Raw genomic sequence first — 13,090 nt, forward strand, 5'->3', positions numbered from 1 at the left:
CCTACTCTCATAACGAGAAACCGATCTGGCATACAATGGTAAACTCGCGCTACCAGGCATATCCTAAATAGGCTATCCTACTGCTGTCTACTCGTTACTAGCATACTAGCATGCTGTTCTACTGAAACTGGAACAATTATTCATAATTATAAAACTTGTATGGGTAATTTGGGAGTACTTACTTGAGCTCGGCTGATCGCATGCACCACACCCTTATCTTGTTTAAAACCTCTTTTCTTTCTAAGTGTTGTTTTTTTTTTCATTCGAAAACATTCTTCCTTTTTGAAAATCTTTTTATCCCTCCCTTAGTTTGAGTTAAGATACACCCGGGGTGCACCCGAATCCCTCAAACCAAGGCTCTGATACCAACTTGAAACATCCCAAAAGAAATGACCCAATTTTTTTTTTTTTAATAATTACTAAAAACACCATAATAAAATCATAAGGTAAACTCGTACGTCAATGTCTCACAACAATAGTAAAGTGTTATAAGTGAACTGAATCAAAAATTGTATTAGTCACATCTATGAAAAACAAAACAACTCCCAGGACAAATGATATTGTGGTGTGTGTGTGTGCGATGCCATCAACTCGAGCTCTTCCCTTTGCTTGCGGAAGTACCTGAAACCAAAACTGAAACTGTAAGCACGAAGCTTAGTGAGCTCCCCCAAACTACCACATACCAAATAATACATATAATCACATACTGGGCCTTGCCCACTGCATCGGACCGAAGTCCGGAAACTGCATCGGACCAAAGTCCGGAACTACCCAGGGCCTTGCCCTCTGCATCGGATCGGGATCCGGAACTACTGAGGCCTTGCCTCCTGCATCGGACCAAAGTCCGGAACTACTGCATCGGACCGAAGTCCGGAACTGTCTGCATCGGACAGAAGTCCGGAACATACTGTACATAGCATCACATAAGCATATCAACTAACATGAGTACATACATAGCATACTACATCGGGATGTAACCCGGAAGACATAACACCAAATACTGTCCGAGCCACGAAGGCATCAAACATACTAAAATCTGCATCGAACCGAAGTCCGGATACTACTACTAGCTAAACGGGACGGCATTGTGGCCTTAGACCCGTTCCTACTGAAGGGAAACTCACCTTGTGATCTGGCTGCTAAGTGTGTGGCTCTGGGAACTATCTGCTGCTGCTCCGGTATCTCCCCGGCTCAAATAACTCTGATTTACCCTTAGATCTTTGCACTACTCCTCTTCTCCTTGCTCCTTTCTTCTTCTCCTTCTTCAAGCCTTCACAAATCACACAAGAACACTTAGATCACTCAAGGATGGATTAGGGTTTTCTCACAGCGTTCTGAGGGTGAAGGAGGCGAGAATGGGGGCTATAAGGTGGATTAAATAGTGAGCAACCCGAAGATTTAGGGTTTCAACCTGGCAGGCCGACTCGTCGAGTCCCGAATATGGACTCGCCGAGTCGCCGATCTATACGCTGATCAACAACGCGACCCTACTCGACGAGTCGGGACATAGACTCGCCGAGTTCCTCCATTAACTTCAAAAAAAATAAATACTAAAACCACATACCAGGGACGGGTCGTTACATAATCTTACATCAAAAAGTCATTTTTGACGCTCATTGTCTCTAAATTGACTAGCTCTGATCTACGGGCGTTACAGTGCATGAATGATCTGTACGTTGGGTGTACTATGTTGTACGTTGCGCGTACTTATGCTAAGCGTATAGAAGAGGTACGCTGGGTGTACGCTCTTAGGAAGTATTGGGCCGTTAGCAGACTTCGATCTTTTGGGCCCTAAGTGTTTGGGCCTGAATCTATCTTTTGGGCCAAGGTTGGCATGTTGGACCTTTTAGGCTTTGTTGCTTGATATAGAATTGGATTATAATGCTAGATCCATTAGTGAAGGAAATGCCTTTGGGCTATTATGAAGGGACATGGACTTAGGTTTTGGGATCATGTCTAGGTTATGTCATATTCCTAATTAGGGTTATTTGTATATTGTTTAGTTTGAGATTTTGGGCTAGTAGTCGAGCAACTTTTTTGTTCAGCAGATTGAGGTGAGTCTCCTCACTATACCAATGAGTCGAAGACACCAACGCCGGCCTATTACTTGATATGAAATTTCTATAGTTGAATGTACAATGGTTTGTTATTTGGTATGTTTTGATTTACGTGAAGACCATGAGGGGAGCCCATGACACCTGGTAAAACCATGAGGGGAGCCCATGACCCCTGGGTATAAGACCATGGGGGTAGCCCATGACATCTCGGTTGAAGATCATGGAGGGAATCCATGGCATATTTTTGTGTTTATGTGCATGACATTATATGGTTATGTGTTTTGTGTGTTTTGGGAAACTCATTAAGCGTATGCGTACAGTTTTGTTGGGTGTTTCATGTACTTCTGGTTCTATGGGTAAGGGCCTGGCTTGATGGCGTAGTGTGCACTCTCCAGTATTTCCGCACTAGTTGTTTTAAATACTCTGATCTTTGAACAATGTGTTACGTAATGGAATTTTGGAAAACATATATGAATGAGATTTCTAACTATTAAATGAAAAGATTTTATCTGAATTTCTAGGTTGTTACACATACATTTTGATTTTTTATAGCAAACAAATCAAACCAATCCTTCTAGTTGTGAAGCTTGGAAAGACTAGCACCAAAGATATGATGTCTCTAATGATTTGTACCCAAACCCTAGCAACAAGAACACAAGAGGAGAGATGAGAGGGTTGTGAATTTTCGGCTATATGAATCTTAGAAATGTTGGCCGAAAATATGAAGCCTTAAGAGGCTATTTATAGGTCAATAAGGTATAATTGGGTAACCCTATGTTGAATATAATAATAATATCTCAAATTAGGCGGAAATACAATCCCTTTACTTATCCTCCAATGCTTCCTAGAAACCTTAAAAGACTTTACAAAAGCCGTCCCTAACTACTTGTAGAATAATGATTTTTCAAGATGGGTTATCCAACTTGATCCACATATCCTTCTAAGACACCGAAAGATACCCCAAATAACATAGTCAATAATTTATGGTTCCATTCAAATATTTGAACACTCTCTGAATTGTTTTCCAATGTTAAGTATTAGGATTACTAGTATACCAACTCAACCTCTAAACCGGTACGGATGCTGCCCTTAGGACTCCACAAAAGGGCACAACCATCTTGACTCCATCATTTGGTCTAACTGATATTAAACTCGTTTTATATAAGCGTACACTCCGTACCTTCTAACTTGTAATAAAATCAAGAATTAAACTTCACAGATTATATGCAAAATTCATTTTACTAAGATGAGATAGTTAAACTAAAACCACCAAAAATCAATACTCCTAACAAGTTAGGACTAGACATCGAACTAGGAGCTAAAATGGTGTGTCCCCTTCGGCTCATTAGCCAGACGATAGTAAAACTTAAATAGAAAAATGTTAAATACCAAAATGCCCTCGGCTCATCAGACGACGAATAAAACTCAAATTAAACCCAGTAACAGACAGTCAAGACCCAAGAGACGGAGGAACGACGAAAAGGAACAGAAAGTAACTCGTCGTGAAATCAACGGCCGTCAACCGTCATATCCTCCTCTACCTCCGTCGTCCCAACCCTAACGCTACTCCATCTCCGATTGGTTTGTTCTCTATTCGGCATCTGTGCTGTGCATCAGTAGCTTTTTTGATATCTTGAACTTCACCTTCGATAATCATCTCAATTATTTGAGATCCACATCTTTGTTGTCAGATCTGGTAAATCAGATGGATGATTTTGGTATGTTAGCTAGAGATTTCGGGTTTAGGCCCCAAGGAAAATCTGCTCCGATGAAATCGGACGGTGGAGATTTCAGGAGCCGACCTCCACCATCGTCGTCTCCGTCACCGTCGCCGTTTGTTGCTGATGAGAATCCAATTTTTAACGACGTTTTTGGCGGTCCGCCGAAATTCACCAACAACACTAGATCAACACCGGCCATGTCAGATATCGATTACGATTCGATTTTCAAGAATTCGTCGTCCACGAATAATAACGAAGCTAAAAACAAATCTATGTCTTCCAATTTGCCGGTTTACGATAAACCGGTCTACGATGACGACATTTTCGATGGATTGCCCGGAATGAAGAGCAAATCGATGCATTCTGCTTCAGCGAGATACGAGGAAAATATTTTTGCCTCGATGACTTCATCGCCGCCTAAACGGAGTCAACAGAGTGATCATTTTGATGATCTGCTAGGAAATCTTGGTCGAGCAGAAAAGGTTGAGCCACAAAAGCAGAAGGCTAGTAAGAGTTCAAGAGGTTTCGATGATTTGCTCCCTGGCTTTGGAAGCGGTGGTCCTTCATCCAGTAGCAGGTACTGTGCTATGTTTTAACTGCGTTTTAGTTATTTGATTCCCTTATTTATGGAATTTATCTGATCTTGGTTTTGAAATCGTATAACGCTATTTAGTATTTTGCATCATAGCTAGGTTTTCATATGGATCAACCATCCAAAGTGAAAACTATAATTTGTTCCTAAGAAAATTTATTTCAGGAGTGTGCATTAACTATAAAAAAGCAGAAATCATTAGTCATAAGTTAAGTGGAATCATAATTGCTTGCCTTTATGTTCCCCCAAACTAACTGCTATCCTACAGATTACACAACTGGTATCACTAGAAGAATTGCATGGTAATATAATTAATTATAAAGGAGTCTAGTGATATGCATACTCCAATAAATCGGGGTAATACGTAGTTGTTCAAGGATTCACCTACTTTTGGTGTTTTTAAAGCTGAATATGCTACATTTTTACTTCTCTGGTATTTTCTTTCTACAATTTCCTGCTGTAATCTGGGATTATAATGAGCTTATAAATCGATGCAGAAGCTCTTGCTTTCTAGTTCTTGTTCCCTTAACTCTTTATGCTTCTGAATTTTAGCTAGGAGAAGAATGCCAATCTGATTTCAAAATGTGTTAAGATAGAATGAGATGAAAAGTCTAATGCAGAATATCATACTCTTCTCACAGGTCAAATTCAGAGTCAGTGCCAGCATCAACTGGCAGCACAAAGGTAACTTCTAAAGCAATGGATGATCCATTTGTGGTTCTAGAATCTGCATCAACACCTGTCACATCACCCCCAAGTGTTTTTATCGATCCACTGGAAACAGTTCACAAGATGAATAAATCCGGGAGCACAAATGCTGGAGTAAGTAGGGGTGTGTTTGATTTTGATGACATTGATCCCCTCCATGGATTTGGTAAGCCTGCACCTGCATTCCCAACTGAGACAAATAACAAGGCAAAAGATCAAAGCCCTTCCAAAGAAGGACTAAGAAGTTCAATTCGTAAAGACCCAACAGATAAATCTTCTTTTAGATTTCCCGAAACCCAATCAGAGAAAGCACCTGTAGAAGATTTCCAAGAATCTCAAGAAACTGTCTTTGACTTGCCACCTGTCTCCAAAACTTCTCATCGATCTGTTGATCAAACTGCTTCTCCACCTTCATATACTGAGACAAGTTTTCAAGAACATGAACAAGAACAAGAACAACCAGCTGATGATATATGGCTTACTGTATCAGAGATACCTCTATTCACACAACCTACAAAAGCACCACCACCTTCAAGACCTCCCCCTCCAATACCAAGGCATGCTTCAAAATCCGAACGAGGGTATTCTGGTAAATACCCTCAAAGTCATAACCCATTCCAAGCATCTCCATTAGACGAGTTTGAGAACTTTGCCATGGGTGGAAGTGGAGCTCAAGATAACGGTGTGGACCATGTTAATGGTGAAGAGATGGATTCAAACTCAGCTGCTGCTGCAATGAAAGATGCCATGGACAGAGCTGAAGCTAAATTCAGGCATGCAAAGGAAGTAAGGGAAAGAGAACACGCAAAAGCTTCTAGAAACAAAGAATCTGTAACTGTAAAAGTACAAAGAGACGAAATGACTACTGAAGAAGATTCATCAAAGAGAGAAGAACAAGAGAGAGAGAAAAGTAGAGTTGAGAAAGAGAGAATGAGGGAGATTGAAAGGGAAAAGGCTAGACAAGCTGTGGAAAGGGCAACAAGGGAAGCCCGTGAAAGAGCAGCAAACGAGGCACGTGAGAGAGCAGCTGCTGAAGCTCGTTTGAAGTCTGAAAGAGCTGCTGTTCAAAGAGCACAAGCTGAGGCTCGAGAGCGGGCAGCTATTGATGCAAAGGGAAGGGCAGAACGGGCAGCTGCTGAAGCTAGAGAGAGGGCTTCAGCTGAAGCTGCTGAAAAAGCTGCTGCTGAGAAAGCTTCTGTTGCAAGGGCTGAAGCAGATGCAAGGCGTAGGGCAGAACGGGCTGCTGTTGAAAGGGTTGCTGCTGAAGCTAGACAGAGAGCTGCTGTTGATGCCCGAGATCGGGCAGCTGCTGCTGCCCGGATGAACCAACAAAAGAATGAGAATGATCTTGATTCATTTTTCAGTGGGGGTTCCCGACCCAACAGTGCTCCAAGACCAAGGACAGCTTCTTCTGTGAGTAGTAAATAGTGTAATCATGATTTTGTATATACAATTTTGAAGTTTTTATTGTTAAACATAAACCTAAACCTTGTGGGAAATGCAGGATTCTGTACCTGATCCATTATCACAGAACAGACGAGGACAGGAAGGGGCCCCACGGACTTGGAATTCCAGTAGCGGAGTATCTTCCAATTCTAATATGAAGAAAGCGTCTTCCACCACCAATATTGTTGATGATCTTAGCTCAATATTTGGAGGTATACTATACATTACTATTATTTAGCCAGTGTTTGGTATGATGGAATTGGAGGAGGAATGGAATACAATAGTCCAAAAGTCCATTCTTGAAGGAATCTGATTCCTTCCATATTGTTAATACTTGATACAACCCTTTTATATATAATAGAATATATAATGACTAAGATAAATTTTAAGAGTGTTATCTGTCTAAATTAAATTATAATTTTATTTTCTAGAAGCAAGTTGGGAATAGTTTTTTTGTTTATCTTTGTAGATGATAAATGTTATGCTTATAATTAAATAATATATAGAACAGTGTTAAAACTGTACCTTTGTAGTTAAATTTATTATTAAAGTTCATTCCATTCGTAGAGGGCTACTGGTTAACCAAACATGATAATGGAATGGAACTTTGGAATGTAATGTCTCATTCCATTACCTTGTCCATTTCAGTCCTTTGTCATTCCATTCCATCAAACCAAACAGACTCTTAGATTAATTTTAATGTAACATAACTTACTCTCTTGGGTAGTTTTTTGTATGATGCAATCAGGGAATGAATGGAATGGTTCATTCCATATAAATGAAAAACAAAAAAAACATGTTTTACCTGATGGAATGGAATGCACCATTGCAGAAGGAATGTGATTTTTTCCATTTTGTTAATTTCCGTTTCCTGTTTTTTTTAATCTGAAAATTTGTGATATAACTTATTTTAGTTTATGTAGTTTTTAATGGCATAAGTTTTATATTATTTTAATAAACTTACAGTTTTATTTTATAAAATATCCAAATATTTATTATCATAACTGATTGAGCTTTTAATATGTTTTAGTTTTTTTATGTTTGTAAACAAAAGTTTGTTAATCATAATTAAAATGATGTATAAAATAGATCCTTCTGTTTACTAATCAGTTTTATTTATTTTGTTTTAAAAGCTGCCCCTTCATCTTCCGGATCCGGAATGTTCCAAGATGTTGAAGGGGAAACTGAGGACAGACGAAGAGCCAGGCTGGAAAGACAGCAACGCACTCAGGAGCGCGCAGTATGTGATTTTGGACTCATTTTTAACGAGTTAAAAAAATATATCTGTTTATGAATTTTAATTCTGATTATTTTGATGCATAATAAATAGGCTAAAGCACTGGCAGAAAAAAATCAACGTGATCTCCAATCTCAAAGGGAACAGGAAGAAAAAGACGTGAGTATTAATATCATACGATCATCTCACTTCATCATGCTTGCGTAGTAAATAATATATATATATATATATATATATATATATATATATATATATATATATATATTTTTCTGATGTATTTTATTATATTTGGTTTTGTCTCAGAGGATTTCTGATAGCCTGGATATTGAAATCAAGCGTTGGGCTGCAGGAAAAGAAGGAAATTTGCGTGCATTGCTATCAACATTACAATATGTATGTTGTATATCTTCTCATTATTCATGTTATGTTATGATGCCATGAATAAAAATTAATAATTGAAATTGGTGGTGTTAGGTTTTATGGCCTGGTTGCGGTTGGCAGCCTGTATCATTGACGGATTTAATAACTGGTGCGAATGTTAAAAAGGCATATAGAAAGGCAACTCTGTGTATTCATCCTGATAAGGTGCAACAAAAAGGAGCTAATGTCCAACAGAAATATGTTGCTGAAAAGGTCTTTGACCTACTTAAGGTACATCACATTACGTATCCCTCTTCCTTTTCCACAACATCTGTTATTATTTTTTTTTTTACATCAACGAAACACTTTTAAAAGGACAAATAATATACTAAAAAGAGACTAAGAAAGAGAACAAGGTAAGTAGATAACCGTTAAGTTCAGTTTCCAATATTAATGTATCGTTTTTATAATGAACATAGGCCACTTTCAGTTCGTTGCAGTAATTACAACCCTTGTTGGCCCGTGTTTATGTGAATGGATTACAAAATTGCCACACATAAATATAATGATTGTTTTAGTAAGTGCATTGGGTGGTGTGATAATTTTTTGAGTTTGATTAATATTTAATAGGAGGCATGGAACAAGTTTAATTCAGAGGAGCTCTTTTAAGCCATATGATATGATATGATATGATGATGCTCTAAGAAAAAATATATTTGTGTGGGAAAAGATCTGTGCACTCACAGAATGTTGATATTATATACATCTCCCTCCACTTCCCCCAGCATTCAAAATTCAATGCGAGAGAGAGCTCCTGATATATTTGATGAAATGGTGGGGTAAGAGACTTTATGTTGCTGCTGTATATTAGTGTCATATTACCAAGGGATAAATGTCTCATTCTACGTGAATGATTATTGTGTTCTACATATTCTTTTTAACCTTTTCTTTTTTCTTTTGTATTAGTAAATCTTTTTTTCAGGAGCTCAAATGGTCAAAAAGTGTTGTGGGTCTCCTTATTTTTACTGAAAATTTATTTTTGACAAAACCTTCAAATACTCCGTACTCTTCTTGGATTTTGATGTTGTTCGAGTGTATAATTATTTTATTCAAATCCAACTCTTTTTGTTGTTTCATGTTTATTGTGATTTGTGTTGTTGAAGTTGTTAAGCATAGCAGCGGCCCCAGTCCATTTTATTCATCTTCAGTTTTATTTAGAATTAAAACTTTGATAATTTTTATAAAATATTTAGTAATTCATATAAACTTAAAAAACCTCCCACCAAAATACTCCATTACTAGTTTTTTATATTACGTTAAATATAATGTGGAATAGAAAAATCACTATTAGAAATTGAACATGCGTTAAAGTTGAAAATTGAAAACTGAAATCATAAATAATGAGAAACTGTAAATATTTTAATCGTTGAATAAAAAATAAAAACTAAAGGAAACTGTAAATATATTAGTTTTTCCCTGTTATCTTAGGGGTGTTTTGAGATTGCATTTGAAAAGTGCTTATTTGCTATTTGCTTATTCGCTTTTTGAAAAGCTAATAAGCCAAAAAAAAGTACTCTCTTCATCCCATATTAATAGTTATGTTTTCTTTTTGGTTTATTTCAAAATAATTATCTACTTCTAAAAATAAATATGTTTTTACCATAATACCCCTCATTATTAGTTAAATTACCATAAAATTAAATGCAATTACCATAGAATTAAATGCAACAGAAGAGTAAAACTGTTATTTCCTTTAATAAAGTTAATTGTAATTAATGTTTTCTTAAACTGTGTTTTTTTGTTTGTGGATTATTATTTTGGGACGGAGGGAGTATTTGACAAACTTAAAAACACTTTTCAGAATAGTTTTTTCATAAGCTTCGATAAGCACTTTTTAATAAACATGGAAAACATGGTTTTTTGAAACTGTTTATGGTTTTTCAACCAAAATAACTTCAAAAAACACTTTTTAAGCCAAACACTTTTTAACTTATTGATTTTTTCACTATAAAAACTTATCCAAACACTTTCTAAAAAACTCTTTTTACCACCATTATAAGCAAATAAACACTTTTATCTAAAAGTAATTTTCTAATTAAAAAGCACTCCCAAACACCCTCTTATTCTGTTAATGCTATGATTTATCTTCATTCTTGTATACCCTTTTAACATGAAAACTTGAAAAGATTGATGTATTTATAGTTTCCTTTATTTTTTGGTTTAATATTGGCAAGAAAACATGTCTAATTCTCAAGTATCTTCATGTGTCATTGCATGGACTCAAAACTTAATGGGCTTGATTATTGCAAGAAAACATGTCCAAATCTGATGTAGCACAAACAAGCAAGTTGATTTCCAAAAATAGCTACCGATTCATTGGCTGATAATGTACATAACAGATTAATCGATAATACATTGATTAGAACATCAAAGTATCTTCAACTAGAAACTGTTTTCAAGAGACTTGATCTACTCTGTTTAAACTTCTGGACCATGTTGTAAGCCTGCATTGCACAAAATCAACCGATCCTCATCAAAGACCAAAGATAGCCAAAATAAAGTAAAACACAAAATCATACCTTTCTAACTCCAGTCGTTAACCCCATGCTTCCAAGTGTTTTCGTATCCACATATTTATATGACATTTCTCCTTTCTCCTTTCTACGCAGTTCTGTACACAAACATTAACCAAAACCATCATAAGAGATGTAAATCAGGTAAACATTGGAATTAAAAATCCTCAAACATTTTTTTAAAAGATACCACCCCATAACCAACTGTACAAACTATGGATATTGATACCTTGTGAACGTAGAACCAAGAGCTCGATATACATCTTGAGGCGGATGTGCGTGAAAATATGAACATATTCACCTACTTCTTCTCGTGAAACAATATCAAGATTTAAACCAAACGAATTCTTCAAGAAATCATCAACAGCTTCTCTCCTTGCATCCACATCAGCTTCTTCCCCATTCAAAGAGACCGATGGAAACTCCCAAAGTCCTGCAAGTAAACCTTCTTCCGGTCTCTTCACAAGCAGAAATTTACTATTCATTCTATCTTCACTTTCCAATATTTCAACAACAGTAATGGCACAAAAATCGTGCCTTTGTTTCACTTTTGCTACTTTAGTTGGATAATCAGTAACAACAATCGATAGGTTTTGTTTGGACTCCAAAAGTGCACCACATTGAGCGGATATCGGGCAAGTAGAACAATTAGGGTTTAAGGGTTTACATAATGTAGCACCAAGTTCCATAAGACCTTGATTGAAATCTCCCGGCCTATCCTCATCAACTAGTTGCCCCGCTAATCTCCTGTATATATTTTTCCAACAACCCCTAAGCTGACCCACACTGTAAATTTACAGGTACACATGGGCTAACATTAGCCCGGTTATAAAAAACTAAAAACTCACCATATGGTTTTCACAGTTTCTTTGTCTTTAGGGTTTGCGGATATTGTTCTTAATCTAGCAATCACCCGAACAACATTTCCATCAACCACAGGCACTGCCTACATTACAAATATTTCTTAGTGCCTGTATTTTTTTTTTTTTTTTTTATTAAATATCAAAGGAAAAAGCGAATATATTTGTTAAACATTAAAGACTAAATGGTAAAAAGTAGTCACCTCTTTAAAGGCTATAGAGGCAATTGCACCAGCTGTGTATTCACCTATTCCTGGAACCCTACGAAGATCTTTCAACGATTTTGGAAACTGGCCTCCTTCTTCAACAATCGTTTTTGCTCCCTATCACATAAGAATTTCGATTGCTTTTCATAAATACAAGAATAATAATTCAATGGCAATTTCAAGGATTTGAAATCGACCTCCAGCAAGAACCTTGCTCGTCTGTAATAACCTAATCCTGCCCACATCTCATTAACTTCCTGTAGAAAAATATCATATTAGCCCTGATTAACCAAAGAAAATCATACAAATGAAGATGAAACTGAGAAACTGAGAAGTTGAAAACCTCGATGGAAGCTCGAGCTAGGTGATGAACAGTCGGCCATTTCTCCATCCACCGATTGAAATAGTTTACAACAGTTTGAACTCTTGTTTGTTGAAGCATGATTTCCGAAACCCACACAGCGTATGCTTTTCTATCTCTGTCGTCATCATCGGAGTCGTTGATCCTCCGCCATGGAAGGTCTCTCCGGTTAGCGTCGTACCATTTCAACAAGGATGCCCTAATTTCTTTAACTTCATCTTCCCTAAATTGAAAATCTTCTATGTCGCCGATGGTAAACGCTGGTTGCGGTTTCGATTGGTAGACCTTTCGTGTTCTCTTCTTGGATTTGGTTATGACATCTTCAACGGCGGGAGTGGGGTTCTTCAGTATCTTCTTCATCGTTTGTTTGGTCTTCGGTCCCATAATCCCCTGGTTTGGAGCTGAGGGTGGAGCTCAAACGGAGGGCGAATTTCCCGCTTCAATGGAGTTTTTGAATTGACAATAACAATCAAAACATGCTGCTTTCGAATTTCAGTTGTTGTTTAGCAAGTTAGGGCATCCGAAATAAGTCAATAACTCAATTGTTATTACTTCTAAAATTGTATTAAATTATTGTAATAACTATTTTCTGTAATCTCTTTTTTATTTTTAAAAGACCATTATCACATGACATAGTAGGTTTTCTGGTTACAATGATCATTTAAAAACAAAAAAATATTGTTACTTTTTTAAAAAATTTAGTTCATTAGTGATGTGTTTAAGGCCAACACCGACCCGAATCGGACTAGACCTGAATAACCTTAAACCCGAATTGGATGGAAAGTTGGAACCGAAACCGAACCGATTATATTAATACATGATTGAATCGGTTCGGATAATGTGTGTTTCGGTTTGGTTATTAACCCGAAAGGACCGAAATAACATGTACAATATGTTTTTGAACCGAAATAACCCGAATAACCCAAATAAGGAAATTTTATATCTAGTTCAATAAAAAAATATATTAAA

The 13,090-nt window shown here is 36.9% G+C and overlaps 2 protein-coding genes across 2 annotated transcripts; one reads left to right on the plus strand and one right to left on the minus strand.

Annotated features, from left to right (window-relative positions):
- Positions 1 to 3,478: 3,478 nt before the first annotated feature.
- Positions 3,479 to 9,257, plus strand: LOC145008404 (auxilin-related protein 2-like). Its single transcript, XM_078967033.1, has 8 exons — positions 3,479 to 4,355; positions 5,012 to 6,491; positions 6,583 to 6,736; positions 7,658 to 7,764; positions 7,855 to 7,920; positions 8,065 to 8,154; positions 8,236 to 8,412; positions 8,752 to 9,257. Exons 1-8 carry the CDS (start codon positions 3,763 to 3,765, stop codon positions 8,788 to 8,790), a joined length of 2,706 nt encoding a protein of 901 aa, XP_078823159.1. The 5' UTR covers positions 3,479 to 3,762; the 3' UTR covers positions 8,791 to 9,257.
- A 1,212-nt stretch (positions 9,258 to 10,469) lies between these two features.
- On the minus strand, positions 10,470 to 12,642 carry LOC145008312 (HhH-GPD base excision DNA repair family protein). Its single transcript, XM_078966933.1, has 7 exons — positions 12,104 to 12,642; positions 11,958 to 12,017; positions 11,758 to 11,877; positions 11,543 to 11,640; positions 10,924 to 11,441; positions 10,701 to 10,792; positions 10,470 to 10,625 (listed from the first exon to the last, which is right to left on the minus strand). The coding sequence occupies exons 1-7, from the start codon at positions 12,503 to 12,505 to the stop codon at positions 10,560 to 10,562; spliced, it is 1,356 nt and encodes a 451-aa protein (XP_078823059.1). The 5' UTR covers positions 12,506 to 12,642; the 3' UTR covers positions 10,470 to 10,559.
- Positions 12,643 to 13,090: the final 448 nt, after the last annotated feature.

The sequence above is a fragment of the Lactuca saligna genome, chromosome 8 (assembly GCF_052625555.1).
Source record: "Lactuca saligna cultivar CGN05327 chromosome 8, ASM5262555v1, whole genome shotgun sequence".
Lineage (NCBI taxonomy): Eukaryota > Viridiplantae > Streptophyta > Magnoliopsida > Asterales > Asteraceae > Lactuca > Lactuca saligna.